General features: G+C 43.1%; 1 protein-coding gene across 2 annotated transcripts in view; it reads right to left on the bottom strand.

Annotated features, from left to right (window-relative positions):
• MPPED2 (metallophosphoesterase domain containing 2) overlaps window positions 1-27,709 on the bottom strand; it is a 301,933-nt gene that overhangs the window by 16,637 nt on the left and 257,587 nt on the right. For both annotated transcript variants that reach the window (XM_082270164.1, XM_082270163.1), the window contains exon 5: window positions 12,270-12,385. In XM_082270164.1, coding sequence (XP_082126290.1) covers window positions 12,270-12,385 — 116 coding nt within the window. The remainder of the gene's footprint in view (window positions 1-12,269; window positions 12,386-27,709) is intronic.

Raw genomic sequence — 27,709 nt, 5'->3', positions numbered from 1 at the left:
AGCGCCCCGTGCCGTGACTGTCGTCTCCCACACGCGTGCGCGGGAGTGACGTCACCGCGGCTCCGGCCAATCAGATGGCTGGATGCCGCGATCCCGGAAGACGGGACATGACGCCCGTCATACAGGTGAGCGGGTGGCACGGGGGGGGGGGGGGCTCGTTCTAAGGTAAGTATTTTTTATAATGAGCTAGTGTGCGATGCATACTAGCTCATTATGTGTTTCTCTTACAGGTTTCAAAAAAAAAAAAAAGCTGTATGGGTTTACAACCTCTTTAACACAGCTAATGGAGCAGATTATGTAGATACCACTATATTTCTGTGCTTGGGGAATGAAAAGGTTCACTTTGGAAGACCATCAATGATGGGACTGTGATGGTAAAATAAATCTACATGTAATTCTACACATCTAAGTATACTTTTTAAGGTTACCTTTGAATATATTATTAAAACTATCTCTTATAATACCTCCTATGGGCAAGGGGGGTAACATTTTATCAGGCTGGCACATTTTAAGTTAAAACAGAGAATCCCAGTTTGCTGCAGCCACACAAAATCTTAATTTTTTACACAGCAGTGACTCTTCAATAAAAGGTAATTAAGAGAGATTGTGCTTTTATATCCTCAAGAGAAGAACTTGTTACACTACAGTGCTTTATGCAGATTTTTAAAGGTGGAAAAGAAATCTGGAATAACAGCAGAATGTGCGTTATAAGAGGCCCAGGAGAAAGACAAACACTCTGCAGCATTATTGTTACATGAGATGCAGCAAGATGCAGGTACCAGAGCGAGGCATGCCAAGTGTATTTATTTGTGCCTGGCACAATTATCTGCTGGATATACCCATGGATCTCTCACAATACCCATACACTGCACATGCAGAAGTGGACCTTGCGAAGATGTGAGAAGTGAATGTCAGGAATTTACAAATGCAGACTTGTAAAGTTACATAAAAGTACACTTTATTGTGGCGATTATTCTTCATAAATCCTGCTGAATATCTTAGGGGGTGGGAAAGTGTTTTCCAAAAAATTCTTACCCTCTGATATAGAGATGGCTATTACAGTCTATGGTCAGGTCCAGCACATACAGTTCCAGAAAATGCCAAAGCACATAAACACCTTTCTGGCACTACCAACTTAACTCAACATACAATACTGTGCAAAAGTTTTAGACTGGTGTAAAAAAAAATGCTGTAAATTAAGAATGCTTTCAGAAATAGGAGTGTTAATTGTTTATTTTTTATCAATTCACAAAACTGGAAAGTAAGAGTCGATTGACACTAGCGCGACTTGTCAGCGACACAAGTCGCTCTGACTTAGAAAAAGGGTCCTGTACTACTTCGGGGCGACCTCGGAGCGACTTGCATAGACTTCCATTATGTGAAGTCCATGCAAGTCGCTCCGAAGTCGTGGTACATGGGAATGCACAAGTCGCCCCCGAAGTAGTACAGAGTCGTGCCGCCCCAGTGTGAACCGACTCTAAATGAACAGAAGAGAAATCCAAATCAAATCAATATTTGGTGTGAACACCCTTTGCCTTCAAAACAGCATCAATTCTTTTAGGTACACTTGCACACAGTTTTTGAAGGAACTCGGCAGGTAGGTTGTTCCAAACACCTTGGAGAACTAACCACAGATCTTCTGTGGATGTAGGCTGCCTGAAATCCTTCTGCCTCTTCATGTAGTCCCAGACAGACTTGATGTTGAGATCAGGGCTCTGTTGGGGTCAGACCATCACTTCCAAGACTCCTTATTCTTCTTTATGCTGAAGATAGTTCTTAATGAAATTGGCTGTATGTTTGGGGTCATTGTCCTGCTGCTGAATAAATATTGGGGACAATCACATACCTCCATGATGGTATGGCATGATGGATAAGTATCTGCCTTTATTTCTCAGCATTGAGGACACCATTGATCCTGATTCCTGACCAAATCTCTAACTCCATTTACAGAAATGCAGCTCCAAACTTGCAAGGAACCTCCACCATGCTTTGCAGTTGCCCGCAGACACTCATTGTACCGCTTTCCAGCCCTTCATCAAACAAACTGCCTCCTGTTTCAGCCACATATTTCAAATGTTCCTCACCTAATTTTAAGCCTCCAACACAACGGTCCCTGTTTAAAGTAGAACTATAGGCAAAACATTTTTTTTTTCATTCTGGATTGAGTAAGGGAGGATCACAACCCCTTTTTCCATCTGTGTCCTATTGGGGAAATTTCCCTTCACTTCCTGTTCCATAGCCAAAATAGAAAGCGAGAGGAAATCTCTGCAAATTAAAGGGAATCCCTTGGGGCCCCCAGGGCACCCAAATAGTGTCCCCATTGGAAGATTTACGCTTTTTTACATTTCTGGGGACAACCCAACATTTTTGGGATTTTCTTTTACTTGCTCTTTCAATGATAATGGTAAACAGGACAAATAGAGAAGATTATTATCCGTAACAGGGGTACATACAGCAATGAAAAAACCAACAGATGTTGTAATCCTTCTCCACTCTTTCCAAAACTAAAAAAAGGTTTTGCCTTAAGTTGTACTTTAACCAGTTGCCGACCGCTTACGTTATATTTACAGCGGCAAGCTGGCTCCTACAGGCAGAACGACGTAGGGCTATATCGCTTGCCTTTAGGAGGCTAGGGGGCGAGCGCGCTCCTGCCCCCGCTCGTTAGCGGGGAAGCCGATGCGTGTGTCAGGCGGCTCCGATTGTCGCCTGACACTCTCGATCGTTCCCCGCTAAGAGGGAAGGGCGGTCGGCTGTTATAAATACAGCCGACCATCCTTCTCCCTAAAATAATCATAGAGATCATGTGATCCTTCTATATAGGATCACATGTCTCTATGGTCATTTCAGAAGCCACGCCCCCCCACAGTTAGAATACCTCCCCTAGGCTCACATTTAACCCCTTGATCACCAATAGTGCTAACCCCTTCCCTGCCAGTGTCATTATTACAGTAACAGTGCATATTTTTAGCACTGATTACTGTAGTAATGTCACTGGTCCCCCCATAAGTGTCAGTCAGGGGTTCGATCTGTCCGGTCCCGCAAAAAAACGCAGATTGCCGCCAGGGCCGGCCTTTGGGGTGTGCGAGCTGAGCGGCCGCACAGGGCGCCATGGGCAACAAGGGCGCCGTGCAGCCATCACAGCTCGCAGAGGATCAGGCGATTCAGGCCGCACAGTGGGAGGTGAGCGGCGACTGCGGCCTGGACAGGGTTAACACAGGCCGCGGCCGCCGCTTACCTCCCGCTGTGCAGCCATGCCTCGATCACCTATTGTTGCAGTGAGGCGAGCTGTGTATCTCTCACACAGCTCAGCCTCCGATCCTTCCACAGAATCCACGCTGACTTCCTGCCCACACATCCCCGGGAGTGTGGGCGGGCGGGAGGAGAAGGGGCGGGGCGAGGAGGAGCTGACGATCTCTCCTCTGGCGTCAGTGCAGGGAGGGAGGAGAGATCGTCAGCTCCTCCTCGCCCCGCCCCTTCTCCTCCTCCTCCCGCCCACCCACACTCCCGGGGATGTGTGGGCGGGAAGTTTTAAAGAAAAAAAAAAGCTGCAGACAACGTAAAGTAAGTGCCATCTCTCTCCTTAAAAAAAAGTAAGGGGGGGGTCTGTAATGTAAGGGGGGGCTCTATGTGTGGGGGGGCTCTGTGTGAGGGGGGCTATGTGTGGGGGTCTGTGATATAAGGGGGGGCTCTCTGATGTGGGGGGCTCCGTGGGGAGGGGGGGTCTGATGTAAGGGGGGCTTTTTGTGGGAGGGTCTCTGATGTGAGGATGTGAGGGGGGCTTTGTGTGTGTGTGTGTAGGGGGTCTCTGATGTTAGGGGGGCTTTGTGTGTGTGTAGGGGGTCTCTGATGTTAGGGGAGCTTTGTGTGGGAGGTCTCTGATGTGCGGGGGGCTCTCTAATGTGGGGGGATCCGTGGGGAGGGGGGGGTCTGATGTAAGGGGGCTTTGTGTGGGGGGTCTCTGATGTAAAGGGGGCTCTGTGTGGGGGGTCTCTGATGTAAGGGGGGCTCTGATGTAAGGGGGGCTAAGTTATTAGTGATCATAAAAAAGAAAAGTCAAATAAAGTGCAAAAAAGGTGCAAGAAAATGCGCGCGGGGGGGGGGGGGGGGTCGCCACGGGATTAGCTAGCAGAGGGCGCCTGATCACCTAAGGCCGGCCCTGATTGCCGCCAATACTAGTAAAAAAAAAAAAAAACAATAAAAATGATATAAATCTTTCCTGTAGTTAGTAGACGCAATAACTTTTGCGCAAACCAATCAAAATATGCTTATTGCGATTTTTTTTAACAAAAATATGTAGCAGAAAACAAATTGGCCTAAAATGTTAAAAACATTTGATTTTTAATTATTTTTTTGAGAATGTCATATAGAGGAATGTGAAAAATATATATTTTTTTTTTTTTTCAAAATTTACACTTTTTTTTGTTTATATTTCAATTTCATTTGGGTACAGCGTCGCACGACTGCACAATTGTCTGTTAAAGTAATGCAGTGCCAAATTGCAAAATAGGGCCTGGTCATTAAGGGGGCAAATCCTTCTGGTCTTAAAGTGGTTAAAGAATAAGTTCATCTTTAAAAAAAATAAATTCACATTTTAATGCATGTAAAAAAATATGTATTTGCTATTTTTTTTTTTGTAATGGACTTGTAAAGCAATGCGCCACGGTCCTGCAGACTGTCTGTGTATTTGTCTTGCTGCACCTCCATTATGGCCAGGCAATTACACTGTGACAAGAAGCATGAATGAACTACCACAGCACTCAACAGCGCAGTGGTAGTTCATTGAGGTCTACAAGTTGACAGCCGCAAAAGGCTGTTGAACCCTGTAGTTTTCCCATTTACAGAACACTATGAATGAATGCCGCGGCCGGGTGAAGCGTTTTTTGCATATTGCGACAGCTAGGGGGGGTGGAAGGAGAAGATCCCCCGCTTGCTGTCAGAACGGGGGATCAGGGGCCAGTGCATCTGTAACATGGTACAAAAGGTGAACTTCTCCTTTAAGTTAATGACTGTATTTCATCCTACATATGAAACTGATGATCACTGTCACCTGTTTGGTATAACTGGTAATTATACACCAGACTCTAAAAAATCCCTGACTGTGCAAGTGTACAAAGTATGCACAATAGCTCACAAAAGTGAGTACACCCCTCACATTTTTGTAAATATTTTATTATATCTTTTCATGTAACAACACTGAAGAAATTACACTTTGCTACAATGTAAAGTAGTGAGTGTACAGCTTGTATAACAGTGTCAATTTGCTGTCCCCTCAAAATAACTCAACACACAGCCATAAATGTCTAAACCGCTGGCAACAAAAGTGAGTACACCCCTCAGTGAATATGTACAAATTGGGCCCAATTAGCCATTTGTCATGTGACTCATTAGTGTTACAAGGTCTCAGGTGTGAATGGGGAGCAGGTGTGTTAAATTTGGTGTTATCGCTCTCACTCTCTCATACTGGTCACTGGAAGTTCAACATGACACCTCATGGCAAAGAACTCTCTGAGGATCTGAAAAAAATAACTGTTGCTCCACATAAAGATGGCCTAGGCTATAAGAACAATCCCAAGACCCTGCAACTGAGCTGCAGCATGGTGGCCATGACCCTACAGCAGTTTAACAGGACAGGTTCCACTCAGAACAGGCCTCGCCATGGTTGACCAAAGAAGTTGAGTGCATGTGCTCAGCATCATAGCCAGAGGTTTTCTTTGGGAAATTGACGTATGAGTGCTGCCAGCATTGCTGCAGAGGTTGAAGGGGTGGAGGGTCAGCCTGTCAGTGCTCAGACCATACGTCACATACTGCATCAAATTGGTCTGCATGGCTGTCGTCCCAGAAGGAAGCCTCTTCTAAAGATGATGCACAAGAAAGCCTGCAAATAGTTTGCTGAAGACAAGCAGACTAAGGACATGGATTACTGGAACCATGACCTGTGTTCTGATGAGATCAAGGTAAACTTATTTGGTTCAAATGGTATCAAGCGTGTGTGGCAGCAACCAAATGAGGAGTACAAAGACAAGTGTGTCTTGCCTATAGTCAAGCATGGTGGTGGAAGTTTCAAGGTCTGGGGTTGCATGAGTGCTGCTGGCACTGGGGAGCCACAGTTCATTGAGGGAACCATGAATGCCAACATGAACTGTGACATACTGAAGCAGAGAATGATCCCCTCCCTTCAGAGACTGGGCCGCAGGGCAGTATTCCAACATGATAACAACCCCAAACACACCTCCAAGATGACCACTGCCATGATAAAGAAGCTGAGGGTAAAGGTGATGAACTGGCCAAGCATGTCTCCAGACTTAAACCCTATTGAGCATTTGTGGGGCATCCTCAAACGGAAGGTGGAGGAGTGCAAGGTCTTTAACATCCACCAGCTCTTTGATATGGTCACGGAGGAGTGGAAGAGGACTCCAGTGGCAACCTGTTAAGCTCTGGTGAACTCCATGCCCAAGAGTGTTGAGGCAGTGCTGGAAAATAATGGTGGCCACACAAAATATTGACACTTTGGGCCTAATTTGGACATGTTCATTTAGGGGTTTACTTACTTTTGTTGCCAGCGGTTTAGACATTAATGGCTGTGTGTTGAGCTGTTTTAAGGGGACAGCAAATTTACACTGTTATACAAGCTGTACACTCACTACTTTACATTGTAGCAAAGTATAATTTCTTCAGTGTTGTCACATGAAAAAGATATAATAAAATATTTACAAAAATATGAGGGGTGTACTCACTTTTTTGAGATACTGTAAGTGTAAGAAATGATACTGGTTTAAAGCCAAAAGGGTCGTCACACCAAATATTGATTTGATTTAGATTTTTCTTCGGTTCACTCACTTTGCATTTTGTAAAAATAAACCATTAAAAAAATATATTTTTGAAAGCATTCTTACTTTACAACATTTCTTCACACCTTTTGCACAGTACTGTATGTCTGAGGTCTACAAATGTATTTCTAAATCTTCTAGGGGAAGTGGAAAAGTTGGGATTGTGTACTAAAAGAGCACGTATTCTTTAAATGAGGTTTTAATAAAAAATCTACACATTTTACACAAATGCAAATCAGCTAATAGGCTTTCTTTAAAATATAAATGAAGTTTTCAAAATCTCCGAGCAATAATGTCACCACACTTTAAAATAACAGCGAGAGAACAGGGAAATAATAAATAACAGGCAGAGAAAAGTAGGTCTTGGCAGATGAACAAGTCAGATGAGGTTTAAAAATGACATTTTGATGAGAGGCAGTTGATATGCATACACAGTACTGTACTATCATTACCTAATTAATATGAAATTATGCTTCTAAACTCTCTAACATTTTCTTCCAGCATTTCAAACATCCCTGAGTTATGAGAGCAAGCTACAAACGAGTTTTTACCATACATTAATAATGTAATGCACATATAAGTTTTGAATTTGTGATAGACATTGCAATGATATGTAAAGAGTAATGGCCGCAGGCTTAAAGGTTATTTGGTCCTGTTCTAATTCCAAGGATAGTGGTTGGGCATTGATAGACATCAATATGATTAACATGATTGGTTTCTATCAATGTTCTTCTTGGGGAAAAAAATACCTTTTTAGACAATTGTGCACTTTCAACTTTGTGGCAATACTTTGGAGAAAAAGGAGGGAGGACCAAGAAGAAACGATGCCTGCCAATGCTTTCAACCAGGAAATCTAGGGCTTTTTATTGTATGCACATTGCACTAGTAGGGAAAAGTGCAGCATTCCTGCAGGACTGAGGATAAGATACCACTTTGATGCCATAGAACCCACTGCTATTTAAGTTCATGCATATTACCAAAAGTATTGGGACACCTGCTTTTACATGCACATGAACTTTAATGGCATCCCAGTCTTTTTTTTTTTTTTCTAAGGTTTCAGGTTTGTACAATACAAAAAAAAATAGAAAGCAGAAATATACAACCAAAACTAGGTACATTTAACCAACCAGTCAGTATGTGGAGCTTAGATAACAACGCTTGTAAACCTGGACATCTAAAGCTTTCAAATTGGGCAGAGGGGGGGGGGGGGTGAAAAGGGTAGGTGGGGGAAAGAGATGGAAAGATGATCTTGCGTGGTACAGGAGGAGAGCATCAATCCAGAGTATGGATGGCATCCCAGTCTTTGCCTGTAGGGTTAAATACTGAGTTGGCCCACCCTTTGCAGCTATAACAGCTTCAACTCTTCTGGGAAGACTGCCCACAAAGTTTAGGAGTGTGTCTATGGTAATGTATGACTATTCTTTCAGAAGAGCATTTGTGAGGTCAGGAACTGATGTGGATGAAAAAGCCTGGCTTGCTGTCTCTGCTGTAATTCATCCCACAGGAGTTCTATCGGGTTGAGGTCAGGACTTTGTGCAGGCCAGTCAAGTTCCTCCACCCAAAACTCGCTCATCCATGTCTTTAAAGGCCTTGTTTGTGCACTGGTGCACAGTCATGTTGGAACAGGAAGGGGCCATCCCCAAACTGTTCCCACAAAGTTGGGAGCATGAAATTGTCCAAAATGCCTTGGTATGCTGACGCCTTAAGAGTTCCCTTCACTGGAACTAAGGAGCCAAGCCCAACCCCTGAAAAACAACCCCACACCATGATCCGTCATCCACCAAATTACTTTGGACCAGTGCACAAAGTAAGGTCCCTAAAGACATGGATTGGTGAATGATGTGGCGCAAGCTCTCTAGTGATCAATGCATTGACTGATTGAATCAGTCATAACAATAAATCAAATATAACTGTGTCAAATATCACATAAGTAAATTAAATCACATATAAAGTGCATAACAAAAGTGCAGTCCATATCAAGTGCATAAAGGAAATAATATATACTGTAGTGTATGATGGTTCAATCTCCAACGGTGATATATACTGTATATAAGCAATCCACTTTCTTCAAGAGAATCAATCGGTGTGTGATAATGTAAAAGACAATTGGTGAACTTTCACCTCATTGTGACACCTATATGCTCCCATAGACATACCTACGGATCTAGAGAAGGTAATCACGTTTGCCATTCATATTGACTGCAGACTTCGAGGGAGACCTTCCTTTACCACTTCCTGCAAACCAACATACCTGTACGTCCTTGAAGAAATGGTTTTACCGGGATGATGGCTGCAGCTAGATGCCTCATCCCAGTACTGTTTTTTAGAGCTGGTGGCCGGGTTTCTGATGATAACAACCAATGGGGCTCAGCCGTTATCTGAAAGAGCGAGAGGGGATGCCCCGCCACACTGCCAAGGTCACCCGTCCCTTCAGGAGATCCGAGCAACCAGCCTCACATCCGTCAAGTGGTCTAAGTCCTGAATGAAGCTGTACCACGCACCAAACAAAACGCATACCTAAGTCACGCCCACAAATGTAAACAGAGTTTAAATCACACATGTGATGTATCACCACGATCATCAGAGCGAGAGCAATAATTCTAGAAAAAGACCTCTTCTGTAACTCTAAACTGGTAACCGTTAAAATGTGTTAAAGTGTTGCCTATGGAGATTTTTAAGTACCAGAGTTTGTCGCTATTCCACGAGTGTGTTTTTAACCGTAACATGTTGGGTATCTAGTTACTCGGCTTGATATCATCTTTCACAATATACAAAAAATTGGGCTAACTTTACTGTTTAGTTTTTATTTTTTATTCAGTGAAGTGTATTTTTCCAAAAACATTGCATCTGAAAGCCTGCTGCCCAAATACCGTGTGACATAAAATATTGCAACGTCCGCCATTTTATTCTCCAGAGTTTGGGGGTTCTAAGTAATTTTCTAGCAAAAAATACTGGTTTTAACTTGTAAACAACATGTGCCAGAAATAGGCTTGGTTCTTAAGTGGCTAAATGAGTAATTAGATGATTACAATTCCATAACTGGACTATGCTCTACCGATCTCAGCTAGGTCCTGGTTCTGCCAGATATGCCTATGTAATCTGTGGTGATGGTCCGTTTAAGGCACTGTCCACTGCGCTTATCCACATGTTCGAATAAAACAAATTGACCTCCTATAGTGTAGTATTTAAAATAAGATTATTTATTAAAAGAGTAACTCTTACATCAAACAAAAGTTAAAAATGTTTTTTCAAAATGTACTCAGCATGCAGATCTCCGACATCACTTCCAGTCCTGGGGTCCTATGCGTTTCGTCAAGTCACGTGATTTCATCAGGAATATCTGGCAGAACCAGGATCAGGCTGAAATCGGTGAAGCATTGTCCAATTATGGAATTGTAATCAAAAGGCACATTTGATTACTCATTTAAGGTGAGAGTTCTGGGAGCACACAGGTGTCACAAAGAGGTAGAAGTACACCAATTGTCTTCAAATGATCACACACCAATTGATTCTCTTGAAGAAAGAGGATTGCACATATACAGCATATTACCGTTGGAGATTGAATCATCATACACTATATATTATTTTGTTTATCCACTTTGATATGGACTGCACTATTGTTATGCACTTTATATGTGATTTACTTTGATTATCTAATATATGTCACAGTTATATTTTGTTATTATTGATTCAATGCATTGATTCACTACAGAGCTTGCGCGACACCATTTACAAAAATATATTGCTATTACTTGTGGGTGTCTGCAGCAACTCGATTTTTAGAATATATTTCACATACACAGTGTGTTCAACTATATTTAGGTAGCGCAGAGGTAAATTTTTGTTTCATTTAGCCTAACAATGTGTGTATGTGTCTTGTGCTTCATGGTTACCAATGTCAAACTCAAGGTAAAAACAAGCACCTCTAGGTCCTTGCTTTGTACCTTTGCTCATAGCTTATGATCTAAATACAGATACACTTTAAACAGCTTCCGATTAGGTCATTTCTATGACGAAACGCGTCAAGTTGTAATGCACGCTGCCTCGCTCTGGGCCCGCAGTTGAACCGCACGCCAGTTTCTTCACTTTCGAGTACGGCGCGGCTCCCCCAACAGACTCCACGGACAGCCGCAAGGCACTGAGCCTATATGGGAGTTTAACTAAGGGCACCAGTTTTAAATCTACAGTTGATTTTATTTGTGATTGCGTGGAATTCTTGGAGGAAATATTTTTAATAAAGATAGAATCTTTGAAACCTACTGCACTATGAGGAGCCTTTTTCCCTTCTATACCCCTGAGTGCAAATAGGTGAAAACCGTGCATACCCACTTATCTCCAGGAGACCGGAACCGCTGTGAGAAAAATACCTAAGCCTTTATTGATCCTTGCTGGCGTATGCTAACTGGGATCAACTCCATCTGGTAAGTGTGCCATCTTACCATAACCTACTGGCGGTGAAGTGGAGGGTCACACCATCACTACTGCATATGTGCACCTGATCCAGTCTCACCAATTTTTATAAAGGACTCACTCTATCCTTTGCACCATTAATAGCAATTTGCACAATTTCTTTAGCACAATTATGGACTTTTATCAATATTCACCCATGTGTTAATATGTAAGCACTTTCATTTTTTGCTGCTTCACACTGCACTTTATATATTGGCAACTTTGAACATTATTTATTATTCCTATGCTATTGACGTTATTTATTTGTATCTTACTTAACTGACTGTGAGTAGTCAACTTTATCTCAAAGCACTTTATGTCACAAGGTAGCAATACCTTAGCACTTATATACTTATTAATTGTTGCATTATAATACCTTTCACACAGACACATATTATTAGTAGGACGTTAATGCCCTCTACCATTGGGTTTAGCGCAGTTTTCACATATTTTTAACACTTTAAATAAGCTTGTGTTTCTTTAAGGTGTTTTTCAGCCTTCCCACCACAATAATGCTTTCTCTTCTCTGCATTCCCCATGCTGTTTTCTTTGCAACCCAGAAATGATGACTGATGAATGCAGGGTACTGCACACACTCTGCAGGCGCAGTCTGCTGCCAGGCTTAAAAGGAGCACTTAGATTTCTGCCCATCCACCAAAACCATAAAGCCTATGAATTGGGAGCTGTTACCTGTCAGATAAATACAGTTAATAAAACAAATGACCGAGCTGCAAGGGCTGCACAACGGCTGTGGATATCCATTTAATTCTCCCCGGCTCCAGTAAATCAGAGAATTTAATTTAAACAACACCTAGGAACTCTCAGGATCTGCTGGGTTTAATTATCATGCAGGGCTACAGTAATAGCATCAATTTTTTTTATTCATTGCTTGGTGTTCGGGGAAAGCTGGTGGCACAGAAAGGAAGATTCATGCTGTGTACATTAAAGCTGGCTCCCGAGTATGTGTTAGGTGACGACGTGGCTTTGACTTACCAAGGGGAGGTCCGTGAGTCATTAGGATGTCGATGCCCTCTGGGATAAGGTTCCACTTGTCAAGTAAAGATTGGCCTCTGGGAAGATTAAATCCCCATCCGTTAAACCATGGTGTCCTAGAGGAAAGAAGAGCATTTTATCAGCACTGTGCCATTCCATGATCATTTGTCATGTTGCCGCAACGTTGCCACACACAGCAATGCAGAATATGCCAAGAGTTTTGTTTTTAACAAAGGTTGTAAAGGTAACAGATTTAGAGGGTTTCTAAAGGTTAGCTATATGGACAGAGATGTGTGTTATGCTCATTAGTAAACATTTTTTCACACCTGTCTATCACCGGCCTAAAATCTCACCAGCGCTGCCATTGGCAATGATGCATTGTAATAATCATACAGCGACAGAAGGCAGAGGAAGCAAAAAGAGACTAGGGGCTATGGAAAGATGTGACTTGAAGTGACATCAAAAGTGAGCTGCAGCCTGTTCACTCTGTTTATAGCACTAATTTAGGGTAAAATTGTAAATTTTACTTTTAGAGTTGTTCTAAAGTCAGAAGGTTTTTTACCCTAATGCATTCTATGCATTAAGCTAAAAAAAAGTCTTGCGTGCAGCAGCCCCCCTTAGCCCCCTAATACTTACCTGAGCCCATCTCGACCCAGCAATGTTGCATGAGAGTCTTGGCCGCCCGGGACTCTCCTTCCTCATTGGCTAAGACACTGACAGGGCGCCATTGGCTTCCCCTGCTGTCAAAGTAAGTGAGCCAATGAGGAGAGAGAGGGAGCACGGCTGAACCATGCCTCTGTGTCTGAATAGACACACAGAGCAACTATATAAAACACACAGAGGGCGCACTGACCTAGTGCATTATCCAGAGAAAAAACATTTATTAGATAAAACCACGGTAAGTAACGTACTCAGAAAGACAGCAAGAAATTGCGCATCACAGATCACTGTACATTCCATCCAATGTATCAATACATATGCATGTAACTGAAGATCCCATGGGCTGACGCGTTTCAAGGAATTCCTCTTCTTAGATACACAGACACACAGAGCAGCAGCATGGCTCAGGTGCCCCCATAGCAAGCTTCTTGCTGTGAGGGCACTCAAGAGGAGGGAAGAGCTAGGAGCGCCGGTGAGGGACCTGAGAAGAGGAGGATCCATGCTGCTCTGGGCAAAACCACTGCACAAAGCAGGTAAGTATAACATGATTGTTATTTTTAAATGAAAAAAAAATAGACTTTAGTATCACTTTAACCCCTTTGCACTGGCTCCTGCCGGCCCTTTAGGGGTTTGGCATTCCGGGAGGCAGGTGGGGCGGGGCTTTTGACCATGTGGCCACCATGATTGGCTGTCCTGGCGGTCACATGATCGGAAAACTCCTGACACTCTTTTCATGCCGCCGTTCATTGTACTGGGATCGGCCACTCTTGGCACAGCTCTATCAGCGCTAATGTACGCAAATTTGCAGCGCCAAGGCCCGGCCGCCAAGTTATTTATGCAATTTACTGGCTTGCCATGCCCTATTTTCAAGACCATGGTTCCTATTAAGAATTTTGGGTGCTCTCTGTAAAGATAGTTTGTCAGTCCTGCTGTGCAATTAGCATTCTTGCTGAACCACTATAAGAAAAAGAAAAAGACAAACTATTCCAAATATAATAGCATGTTTAAGGAACTCTTGCCACAAGTTAGACATGTTAAATCTCCCAGGAGACCCTATGCACAAAGCACTCATCCTCATTAAAATGATACTAAACACACTGTTTAATTTATATTATCCCTTCTATTTATGTATATGGATGATGGCACTGTAATTATTTTAATTTAAAAGCAAAAACATCTCAGTATATTTTTCATAATCGATATACAGCTGTCACATGACAAAGATCTTCCCCAGCCTGTCTGCAGGGAAGGAGCTTCTAGTCCTCTGCTGCTGGTCACATGTTCAAAAAAAAAAAAAAAAAACAACATTTGGACAACAGAGTAAAAATAAATAATATCAATAATAGTTTTCAATTTTCATACAAATAAATATTTGAAATCAAATCTTTATTATTTATGGCAATAACATGGCGTGGGTGGATTTCTGCCAGTCACAGGCTGTGTCACGCCCCTCCAGCCTGTGTCTTAGAATTAGAGGGAGGTGAAGCCTCCATCAATCTACGTGTATTATCCTGCTCCCTCCCATTGTGTTTAGCTGCTTAGTGGTCATGGAGAAGGAGGGAGGGAGTGGGCTGTCATTTTCACCACTGTGTATAGCCCACATGTGTGACTCTATAGTCACATGGGCTGCTCAGATGTGATAGGGAGGAAATGCTCAGCATAGAAACTCACTGAAAAATGAGCTTGTGCAGAGCTGCTAACACTGCTCTGCAAAATCCCTAGCTGAATTGGGGACTTGGACAGGTGGGGAAGATCGAGAACAGAAAGATCAACCAGGTTTTTTTGCAGACAGAAAACGAATCTCATGAGTATGAAGAGCATGTAATATACCATTTATTAACAGTTTTTTTTTATACTTTAAAATCGGTGCTGCAGTTGGGAAATGAAATACATTTTTCATTACTGACCATGCTGACTGTAGCTCCACCCTAAGTAGAAGCCCAAATTATGGGCATTCCTATAGAGAGAAACCAAACAAAAAGTGGTCCAGGCGTTAATCTTTTGGATAAGTTCTTGAAGGGCCATGAAGCCAAATATAAGTGAAACCAATAAATACCTTTTACACCCAGGCTGCCAAATCCCTGACACGGGATGATGTGCAAACTGTCAAAATTGTTGGAAGGGGGGATGGCGCACTGCGGTGTAAAAATTAGCCATACTGCATAAATAAAAATTACTGGCAAGAAAGTGTTGATGAAAAAATGTCATGAAAGTTTTAATAGGTAGGAAAGGGAATTAAAATAACAGCCAAACCAGTCCTGGAGTCTCCGGTATCTCCCTGGGGTGCTGTGGGAATCCCATGCTTTGAGAAGCAGGACGATCCAGACCCAAAGATGGTGAACAGGAGGGGAGAGGTGGTGTGAAACCCCAGGGGTGGAGGGGGACATCAATGCGGCTGGAGAGGACCTTGTAGGTATTGTGTGCGGCCGCTACACAGACTAGGAGCCGGATCCACATTTTTTCATCAACACTTTCTTGCCAGTAAATTTTATTTATGCAGTATTGCTAATTTTTACACCGCAGTGCACCATTCCCCCTTCCAACAATTCCTATAGAGAGGTTCAAGCAGCACATAAACCACATCCCCCTCTCAATTCTGCAGCTCTCCGTGTTGTGTTTATTATAAATATATGTCTATTTTATGATTTTTTTTTCCCCTCAGACTTGCATAGAAGAATATGTTTGCTTTTTTGCCTTAAAAACAGACATAACGTTTTACTCTCTCTCAGCCCTATATTTGTACAAATGGAGCAGAGGGGGCATAGAAAGGAGGGTTGCAGATGTCCCATTTGCAGCATTTAAAAGAAACGGGGGCGGTGCTTTTTGTGTCTGCACCACCTTCTCTTCCCCTATGTGCAGCCTGTCAGAAGCCCATCTTCTTTGTCTAGCATTGTCCTATGGCGGTGGGCAGTGGGAGGGGCTAGTTATCTAACAAGGCTGCTTAGGAACCACAGCACCAATTTTAACAAGGATACATGCTATACACAGGTTCTGGTTGGGATTTTAATCGTGGAGCCTATTGCTGCAAGGCAGAACTGCTAATCAATATTTGGACATCAATACTTTTACGATGTAAGACTTGGATTAAACATCTTGACTGAAAAACATAGCTGCTATGTCACAAAGCAGAGGGTTTTAAATATGTTGCAACCCATTTCTCTTAAAGCATGTTAAACTGCATAGTGCTTGTGCGGTGTCATTTGTCCCATTCTATGTTGTAACCGGCTGGCTAGCGTCAGAGGCAAATCTCAGCCCCTTCCACTGTAGTCCTTAGACTGGGGAAGGAGAGAGGCAAATGCACATTGGCGATGTGAAGAAAGGTTTTTACCTGCCGAATTTTCAAAAAACACAATGTGTAGTACAGTAAACCCCCCTCCATTGCGGGGGTTACGTTCCGGACCCAGCCGCGAAAAGTGAAATTCCGCGAAATAGAAAAACCCTATTAAAATGCATTGTAGGCATGATTTTTTTACTGTAACTGTACGTGTAGAAGCATTTTAAGGTCTTTAAACACACTTTTAAAACAATAGAAACTCATTTAAACACATAAAAGATACTTAGAGACAGAGCAAGAGCTATGAAAAACACAAAAATCTTTCATTTTCAATGATTTATATAGTAAAATAACATTACAAAAAAAAACGCGAATTACCGGGACCCCAAAAACTGAACCGCGATGTAGCGGGGCATTACTGTATATCTTTTTATTACTGAGGGGCTGGCAGGAATATGGATCACTGGCTTTACAACAACTTTAATTTCAGCCAATCAGATGTGTTGGTCACTGTGTTTTGCTCAGTCAGTCTCCGTTGATAAACTAAAGTAAACTTGTAAGCAGGTAAAAGTGACATAAGACTTGTTCTGTAGAGCAGGCACCCTAAAGTGCCTCATTGTACTCTTTAACAGTGTCTCCACACTTTCACAGTATGCTCTGGGAGCTTTTGAGCTCTTAAAGAAATCTAGACTTTTAGATAGTCCGTATTTGCATAGTGCTAGACATGCTGCCCCCTCCCGGGATACCTGAACAGTACATTGTGGGAAGTGAGCAGTGAGATGGGAGCAGTGTTCAGGTTCATTATATAAAATTGGGTTGTGGGGACACACAGGATGCCATCGCTACCACTGTGCTCCTACTGAGCGTCACGTGCGTCCCTGTGCCTCTGAGGAGTGGGCTCCTTCCAAGCACACCTGCCCTAATCTATCCACTGTTATATGTGCTCCTATTTAGGAGACTCTGAAAAATATAGAATTGGGACCACAGTACACAGAGGAGCCTTGATGTGGGCACTGCAGCTTTCTCATATATTTGCAAATGTGTGCAAACTAAACCTTCTGTTTTTAACTTAAACTGTTAGGCAGGGTAAGTTTGGTTGTTTTGCAAGCTGGCTAAGTTTGCTGGGAACTTGTTTGTTTATCAGGTTCATTAGATACATGCAAGTCTGTGACTCCTGGGCACATTGGCAAAGCAAAGCATTGGCATGGAGGCACTATTAGGTACAATCAGATACTGGAGGGTTCCGGCTATACAGAAGAACTGTTACTTATGTTACGCTGATCTGCTTATACATTCACTTTAAAGAAACTACAGATGACAGAGACAGTTTACTCTCAGGGTAGGATTTGTCACGGCTGCTTAACTGTGGTGCTATTTGTAATCTGACAAGGGTGGAAAAATGTGAGGGGACAATTCCTTGACTCATCTTTAAAATGCATAAACAGAGAAAGTTTTTAGATCTCTATGCTGACCTACAGATTCATATAACACACTTTGTTAGGAACAAACCAACTGCAACACAAAACATACTTCCTGGGATAGTCATATGGTCGATCCTTGATATGTGACAGGAGAAATACAAGTAATCCACAACAGGAGATAACATCATTTGTACTAAGTCAGAACATCACAGAGGAAAACACAACCTTCGAAAAATATTCTTTTTCCATTTTTGTGTAAAGTGGAGCAGACACAGAAATGATGCAGAATGCAAGTACCTTACATTTGTTTCATCTCCTTCCAATTTTTCCTAATAAAGTCTTGCAATCAATAAGCATAAAATCAATATACATGAATATATACATATTTACATGAAAAGAGAAAAAAAATATATAACAAGATCTGCTCACAAAGATTGAATTTACGGCTAAAGCAAAACTCTCATCATGAACACATCATTACCAGGGAAAATAATCTTAGTAAGACTTACACCACTACACCAGACATAAAACCTGCGAGGTGAAGAAACAAAAGCCATCCTCATGCAGCCCTTCTGCAAAAAGAAGATACTAACCAACAAAAGCTAAGGGAGTGAAAGAAATAGTATAGGAAAATAGCTCCTCACCCAGAGATGGACAGTTCACTAAAGGCAGGTCTGAAATTCCTCCACGCCCTTATCCTGACTGCCCGAGGCTCCCTGCCCTTCTCAAGACCCCAAATCTTCCCAACGTCACCCAGAATATCGTGTACCAACCACCTCGATGGGGAGGACTTTCTTCCGCAGGGTAATCTGACGCCGTGCATTCCATGTGAAGTAACAGATAACTCTACTAACTAGAAAAAGTGTATCCAAGTCAAAATCCCAGTGAGTCAGGAATGCTCCGTACATCCACTCCGCATAACTCATGCGATAGAGAAAGGGGATGCCTAGAGCCCTCACCACCCTTTTTATACACCTCCATGTTAAAGGAACACTGGACCAACACACTCGCTCTAGGACAATCCCGATCATCCACAGCGCAATGCTTCAGGTTCCCTCTCACATAAAGCCTTCCATGGAAAGTAAGCCAGGCTTGATCCCTAAACTTCAAAGGGATTCTTCCCAAATTGATTAAACACAACCCCTCCCTCATTACAGAGCCTGGGAAATACCTTAAGGTCAGTGAGACATGGAAAGGAGAGCCCAAAATCCTCTTCTCCAGAAGCTTCCTGGGGAGGGACTTGATATCCTCCCCTGTCAACTGCCTCTGCCAAAATATTTTCAGACATGGGGCAACATAAACTGGAAGCTTGCCATGTCGGACTCTCAGACTTTTCACTGGCCCACCATCTTCCCAGGATTGCAGAAAAGGCTTAAACGAAGATTGAAAAATACCCACCCATCCTGGCAGGGTCTCTGCTAACATATTATCAAGATTGTACTTTAAAAAAGCAGAAAAAAAAAACTATAGGGGTGACCATTCGTAGGCCACCCTTCCTCCTGGACAGGTAAGTTGCATTGCGTTTGATCAGGTTCAGCCTATTTCCCCATAACAGTTGTAAAACACAGCTGTACACCATTGCATAGAGAGAGTCCAGCAAGATACAGACAAAGCGGACATATTAAAATATCAGGATGAGGTAAGGTTTGATCAAGTCAACCCTCTCCCTCAAGGAAAGTTTCCATTTCTTCCAGCTTGCTACTTTGGCATTGGCATCCACCAACCTGCTTTCCCAATTTCGATGACCATACTCACCAGGACCAAATCTGATGCCCAACACTTTAACTTTATGCTGGGGCTCTGGGAAGGCATCTGGAAGTTCGAAGCTTTCACCTTCCTCACCAATCCAGACTTTTTTTTTTTTTTTTAACAGAGAATCCAGACAACTTTACTCTTTTCATGGTTGACTTTAGAGCCAGAAGCCTCCATGTACTGCTCTATCTCAGAGACCACCTCCTGTGCCTTCTCCATCCCAGAGATAACAGACACATCATCAGCATAGGCCATGACCTTCAAAGTCGGCACACCAGCAATGCCCAAAGGCATCCTGCACAATGATCCACTTTCTAGCCTTTTTTAACGAAGGGGTCAATTTGTGAATGCATATAGCACGGGGCTCAAAGGACACCACTGGTGCACACCAGAGCCAACCTCATAAGGCCGTCCAACAAAATTATTAACAAGTGGGAAACTCTCAGCCCCTTTATAGAATGTTTTCAGCCAATCTATAAACCTCCCCTGCATGCTGTATCTACCAAGTAACAAATACAGGTACTCAATCAAAAGCCTTCGCCTGATCCAATGCCAACAAGTACTTTCTCCACCCAGCAGCCCTGCATCGTTTCAAAGCCCCCCGGACAGCTCAAACTGCTGAAAAGGTACTTCTACCTTGGACCGAGCAGTGCTGATGATTGGACAACAAATCGCCTTCTACTGAAGACAAGTGCCAAAAAAGAATCTTCGCCACAATCTTTCTATCAACATTGAGAAGACTGATGGGGCGCCAGTTCTCAATCATTGAGAGGTCTTTACCTTTTGCCAGAAGAATCACAGTGGATTGCCTCATGGTAGGAGCGAGCCAACCCTCTTCTAGACAGCTATAATAAAAAGGGATCCAGAATGGACTTAAAACACTTGTAAAATTCAGCTTTCAATCCATTTGGCCCAGGCGATTTTTTGGTAGCCATCTTCTCTATAGCATGTACCACTGAAATTGATTCTGTCAAATCCATCAAAGGCAATGTACCATTTCACAATCCTGGAGTAGAATCCAGAAAGCTTTCCATCCTGTCCCGACTAAGGTCCTTTTTTCCCCAGAAGGTCTGTGTAAAATGATCTGAAGATCTCCAGGATCCCTGATCTGGACTTCACAAGGGAACCCGTACTATCCTTCAGGCCTATGACCATCTTAACTGCTTTGCCTTGCTTACAGTTCTGGTAAGGATCAGTCGAGTGATATTTCCCATAATCTCTCTCCAGAACCAAGAAGGCATGCCGGTTGTATTGACACTTCTCTCAGGTGAAGCTTCACCTAAGAGATCTCCCCTGGATCTCCTCCACACTAGACAAGACAATCAAGCTTCCTCTGCAAATGCTGACAGGCAATGTACATACCAAGCTGCTTCTTACTTATGGCCTTGAAAAGTCCAATCGCCCTTTTTTTCACACGCTCCAAACACTTTAACCTACTGCTGTAAAATTCCAGAATAGAAACCTGTGCCTGAAAAAAATCCTCAAAGAGCTGTCTTACTTCTACATCTTCCAGGAGAGCCAAATTCAGTTTCCAGGTACCCCTTCCCCTGGATGGAGTGTCCGAGGCATTCAGAGTTACAGACAGAATACAGTGGTCAGAGAACTCCACTGCCCTCAACTCAGGAGCTAAGAAAGTTCTCCATTTAAAAAAAAAAAAAAACCTATCTATCCTACTCTTGACTATTCTCTCTCTGAAATGTGAATCCCGTACTGCCAGGGCAGTGCTTAATATGCACATCTACCAGGCCTGCTTGTCTAACCATATCTCTAAGAAAAATGCTATCGTAACCCAGCCTGTCTATGGTGCCTCTTCGGTCTTATCGCCTAATTATAGTAATAAAGTTACCTCCAAAGACAACCTGCTGGGATGAAAACGGAAGGACTTGATCTTTGTGAGGAGGCATTTCCTGTCCCTTTTTGACTGTAGTCCATAGATATTGATCAGACGCAGGTCCTGCCACCTAACTGAGACATCTAAGACCATGCACCTCCCCATTTCTACCTCAATTACCCTCTGGCTAGTTACCATATCGGTTTTAAAAAGGACCGCAACTCCGCTGCAGGGCTAAGCTGCAAGAGCCCAAAAGGAGGGGGACCACATCTCCACTCCTTTTTTGCTAGATGGACATCGGTCAAAGCATTGAGCCAGGTCACTTGCAAAAATAAAATATCAGCATCAAACTCGCTGAGTAAAAATAAGGCAATATCAAAAGCTTTTGCAGATTTATTGCTGGCAACATTAACGGTCGCCACCTTTATTGGAGTGGGAACTGCCATTAGGATGATTGGGGTAGTCATTTCTTAACCTCTACCCCACTCTCATCACCTAAAAAAGGTCTCTTCAGACTACATGACTCCCCCCTCTTCCATAGATGATAAAGAAATAGACAAATCTGATACCAACTCATCCCCTGATAAAACAGAAAATGTGTTGCCAAGAGGAACCCCTCCCAGGTCTGACTCAGCGGAAGAAACGACTGCTTTACTTGTCTTCTTCTTCTTCTTCCCTTCATCAGCTGAAACCTTCCTAAAAGAGGGTGAAACATGGGACATGGACACCCCTCCTTCAACCCAATCGAGCCCGCCACCATCCAGCACCCCTGCACTCTCCTGGCCACATTTGTGCTGTCGAGGGACAGGAGGTGGAGTGGGCCGAGAGGGAATATCAGCTAAACCTGCCCCCCCAGCAGCTTCCGCTAGTTTGTAAGATCTACGCAAGGTAGAAGTAGGAACAACCACGGACACAGGAGGGGCAACAACAGTTTTTTCCCTAGCTTCAGCTGCTTCATCCTTTTTATCAAGCCTCTGCAGCTCAGTCTCCAATCCTGACAAGTTGAGTAGTGTCTCCGGTCACTGGCTATATGGATGACCCAGCTTCTGGCACAAATTGCACCGAATCTGGGTGCATTCTTTTGCCGAATGGCCTAAATCCTGGCACAGTGAGCACTTCATAATGGTGCAGGATAATGCAAAGTGGTCTTTATCACCACATTTATTACAAACCTTAGGCTGACCCTGGTATTAAATAGTCAGCCTATCCCTCCCCAGAAAGGCTGAGCAGGGCAGGTTCTGAACTACATTGCCCAGCACCCTCAATTTTAGTTATACTGTCCAGGCCCCTGTCCATATCCCATGCTCATGAAGGACCTTCTTCAGTGGAGTGAGGACCTCACCATGTCGGCATAGCCACACTACTAAATCAGCCTCTGGTATTGATTCGTTACACACCAAGATTGTCACCGATTTTACCAAAGGCTGGCTTGAAACTACCTTTGGCACCAAACTACTTCACTTCTGAAGACCCTTGTATCTGCTATATCTCTCCCAAAAGAGATCCAGAACTTCAGGTTTTACAAAAGACAAATCAAATTCATAGCTGCCCACTCGGCAAATTAAAGCAAAAATATCACAGGCTTTAAACCCCATCTCCAAAACCAGCTCAGCCACACTCCCCCTTACTGGTGGAGTTTCCTCCCCTCCCACTTAAACTTTACCACATTCCTCCTCCTGTATCCACTAACCAGCACCCCACCAAACCTCCCTGAATTGTGATTATAATTAACAAAATTCCCACCACCCACCGTGGTGCGACCCCCCAGTGGTGCTAACTGAAGCTTAGCTCCCTATATTCCTCCCTATATTCTTTCCAGAAGAAAATCCATCCGTTTGTTTTCAACCATCTGACACACTTCTAGCAAAGAACGATTGTACAGATTCGGGATTGGTCTGTACAACCAATGAATCCTTCCTCTGCTGAGCAGGGGGAGAAATGTCATTTTTTCCCAGCAATATTAACCCCTTCACCACCACCCACCACATTCATTGCTTTATCATTATTGTCATTCCTAATGCTTTCTGGCATATTCATAATCCTTGTTGTCTTCACAGCAGTGTCCATAGTTGCTGTTGCACTGGTAAGAACTTCAGCTCCAGCTGTCATCTTCTCCTCCACTAGGACAGGGTTTTCAGCTGAGGAAATTGAATTCTGTTTTAACACAGCAACGGGTAAAACATTACAGGAGACTTGTATGGCTGCTTCCATTCCAATTGCTTCACCATGCTGATCCCCTTCCCCACCAGCAATCAACTGGTCAATCAGCTCTGGATCACTGGGAGGCTCAGGTGAAGCAGACTCTTTGAAAAACTGGCAGCCCTCTTGCTTGTAGAGGAACTACTGGTCTCAGCAGGAGCAGCAAAATCCATGCCTGGGGTGTTTGATGCAGGTCCACATACATTGCTCTGAAAGTCTGGTGACACCTCTGTCAGGGGTTTCCCCTGCGTGTCTTCACTGGGTTTCTCCACAACAGAAACTACAACAGGCAGCTGTTTGCAGAGCTCCTTCACTTTCTACTCCTCCCCTGGGACATTATCCACCACAGTAGATGGGGCAGACATGTTGGAGGGCAGCATGGTGTACTGCAAATTCTCCACCAGTACTAGCTTTCTTAGCTTGTATCACCTCTGCTCATCCTCAGGGACTTCTGATGGATCATCAGTAAAGGCAAGCTTGTCTGCCCTCAGGAGTGACTCCATCTGCTGGATGAAAGTCAGGATTCCATTCTTACTCTCCGGCCCCTGGCTGGTTGCCACTGGCGATTCCCAGGCCTGACATGGGGGGAGAGATGCAGAGGCAGATGGATGGAGTCGGGTCATCCATTACCCGAGGCTGCTGATCCATCGAACTTGCTGATGTCTGGCTGGCAAATCCTCTCATTGTCAAACTTTTCTTTAAATACTCAATTTCTGCCTTTCAGTTTTTCTGATAATAAAGATTGTTTCTTTACCTTTTTCTCCAATTCCTGTAACTCTGGCTTTATTCACAATTTTTACTTCAGGCTTGGCAGTGCTTGACTAAACCTGCCCCCCCAGCAGCTTCCGCTAGTTTGTAAGATCTACGCAAGGTAGAAGTAGGAACAACCACGGACACAGGAGGGGCAACAACAGTTTTTTCCCTAGCTTCAGCTGCTTCATCCTTTTTATCAAGCCTCTGCAGCTCAGTCTCCAATTCTGACAAGTTGAGTAGTGCCTCCGGTAACTGGCTATATGGATGACCCAGCTTCTGGCACAAATTGCACCGAATCTGGGTGCATTCTTTGGCCGAATGGCCTAAATCCTGGCACAGTGAGCACTTCATAATGGTGCAGGATAATTTATCACCACATTTATTACAAACCTTAGACTGACCCTGGTATTAAATAGTCAGCCTATCCCTCCCCAGAAAGGCTGAGCAGGGCAGGTGCTGAACTACATTGCCCAGCACCCTCAATTTTAGTTATACTGTCCAGGCCCCTGTCCATATCCCATGCTCATGAAGGACCTTCTTCAGTGGAGTGAGGACCTCACCATGTCGGCATAGCCACACTACTAAATCAGCCTCTGGTATTGATTCATTACACACCAAGATTGTCACCGATTTTACCAAAGGCTGGCTTGAAACTACCTTTGGCACCAAACTACTTCGCATAGCATTAAAAAAACAAAACAGAAAATAAAAAAAGCTGAAAAAAAACAGCTGATCATTTAAACCAAAGAGACATTTATTTTCAGCTATATCAGTGGTAGTGGGGTACAACACAGATAACTCCCGATCATCTTAAGGCATTAATATAACTAGCAAATTAATTCAATATACTGTATATTTTTATATTACTTTTAGCTACCTCCCAGCATAGGAAGCTTTATATTCAAATAACTGAATGGCTCTTCTATTATAAACCTTATAGAAATGGCATGTATTTAAATCACGCCATACACAGATCACCAAGTTGTCACAATAATCCACAAACCCAAACCCTCCAGCATTTGAGACAGCTCAATCTCTACTCGGAATGATTATTACAAGCAAAAGACCGACTGCCATTTTCCTGTCACTCTCAATACTGTAAGAGGCCAGACACCTGACCACTTTCTCTCCTCAGCATTTAATGTCTCCTCACACAGGCGAGATATCCGCCTTCCCCTGGCTTCCCACCGGGATCTGCCTGACAAATCATGTCAGATGGCCTTGTCTCCAGCAGCAATATTTCTCATTTCTTGTTCAAAAGGTGCCCAGCAAAGGTCAGTCCTGTGATGACTAGTAATCCCCAACATAGGATCATTTAAAATGTTAAAGGACTCCAGTTTAATTAGAATGCCATATATAATTTCGATATAAGGACCTGCTGATGTCAGTAAATTAAAAAATACATGTTTTTTTACTTATTTTTTTGTGACAGCAGTATATGTGGAAATTCCTGGATTATGTACTTTTAGTAGCAGACATGCTCAAAAATTATGTGTCTATGCCTAGGATTTCTATTTCCCCACACTATGTGATTGACATTGCTATAGGGTTTTTAATAGAAAACCCATTCAAATCTTTAAATATAAAGCTTCTTATGCTTGGAGGTACACCAGCACACCATGAATGTGTTTTTGTGCATTGAGGCATGCCACATTAGGCAGCCCATTTAAAATGAATGGGCTGTAGCGCACTACGAAAGATTAAAAAAACAGGTCATGCTGCATTTTTTGGAGTGCAACGGTGGGCTGTAATGCAGCTGTGTTCTGAAGGCATGTTGGGGTGATATTCAAAATAGCTACATGCATGGTGTGGTACCACATGTTACTTGTAATGGGTCAAAGGAAAACACCAATTTCAGCAAAGGTACTGACTTTTTATGGTTTCAGACCTACAATATTTAGGCTCAATCTCCTAAAGAGAATTAGTGATACTCTGGAACCATTTTTCTAACCTGGCCCCTTAATGGTGTAACTGACAGTTAACCTCCCTGGCGGTATGATTCTTTTGGATTTTAGGTGCTGAAAGCGGTACCATTATTTTGCATGTAATTCTTGTGAATGAGTAGCCCAAACCAACTGTATACATTTATTATATATATATATATATATATAATGTATACAGTTGGTTTGGGCTGCTCATTCACAAGAATTACGTATATATATATATATATATATATACCTATATATATATATATATATATATATATATGTACATATGTGTATATATATATATATATGTATATATATATATATATATATATATATATATATATATATATACTGTATGTATATATATATGTATATATATATATATTTACATAAAAAGTACAGTAAAAATGCAGGTAAGGGCAGAGGGGGGCAATGTAATGTGAATTTATTTTATTTTGAATGGTATCAGTGTGTTTGGTGTGTTTTTACATTTGAATTTGCCACCGGTTCCACCCCCCTGCGAACGTCACGTCGCAGAAGACGGAAGCCGGGGTACGGAGACGATCGGAGGAAGAACCACCGCTAGACACCGCCGGACACATTGCTGGATCCCGGTGACAAGGTAAGAAATCTCTTTTACAGGATCCAGCGATGCTTCTGGCGGTACCCCGAGTGTGGCTCGGGGTTACCGCTTTTGGCTCTGAAATTTAACCCCGAGCCACGCTCGGGACTACCGCTAGGAAGGTTAAGGTCCAAATCCAACCAAAATGTCTTTTTTTTTGCTTGGTCTTGGACAGACTAGAGAAAAGTAAGTTCTTTGGTCAGCTTTTATTTCAGACCCTCTCTGGGATGGGAAGCCGAAATCTGGGATGGGAAGACAAACCCTGGGATGGGGAGACAAACTCTGGGGTCATTAGAAGGAATCTAGGACGGGAAGCCGAACTCTAGGAGGGGAAGTCAAACTCCAAGAGGGGAAGCCGAACTCCAAGAGGGGAGGCTGAACACTAAGAGGGGAAGCCAAGCTCTCAGAGGGGAAGCTGAACTCCAGGTTGTGAAGGCCAAACTCTAAAATGGGAAGACAAGCTCCAGGTTAAGACCCTTACTTCCTCACCTTAACAAATATCACAAAATTGTTAGCATACAACACAAGTGTCTTTTGGTGGGTCTTGTGGCATGCAGGGGCCTTTTCTTGCTTCCCTTTTTCTCTTGAGGTAGGTGGTCATCAATGATTCAGAGAATGGTGCTCAAGTGTGATGTGAACACGATCTTCCTTATGCATTTTCCTTTAAAGTGTTTTTAAAGGCATTTTTTCTATTAAAATAATAAACATGCTATACTCCCCTACCTAAGTGTCCAGGAACCTCCTCTTCCGGGGTCCCCCTTCAGCGATCTTTGCTCCTCATCTTCTGAGTTTGACCCCAAAGCAAGCTGCTTGCTATGGGGACAGACATGCGGGTTTGCTCCTGAGCCAGGCTGTATGCATCAATAGACACACACAGTCTGGCTCAGCCCCACCCCCTGCTTACAGGCTTTGATTGACAGCAGCAAGTGTTAGGAAGGAAGGGGGGGGGGCAGAAATTGGCACTTTTTTTTTTTTTTTTTTTTTACCTTAATGCAGGCAG

This window comes from Pelophylax lessonae (genome assembly GCF_965119305.1).
Source record: "Pelophylax lessonae genome assembly, chromosome: 10".
In the NCBI taxonomy this organism is placed as follows: domain Eukaryota; kingdom Metazoa; phylum Chordata; class Amphibia; order Anura; family Ranidae; genus Pelophylax; species Pelophylax lessonae.
The sequence above is the reverse complement of the archived record's forward strand: the minus strand, read 5'-3'. Positions and strand labels throughout refer to the sequence as shown.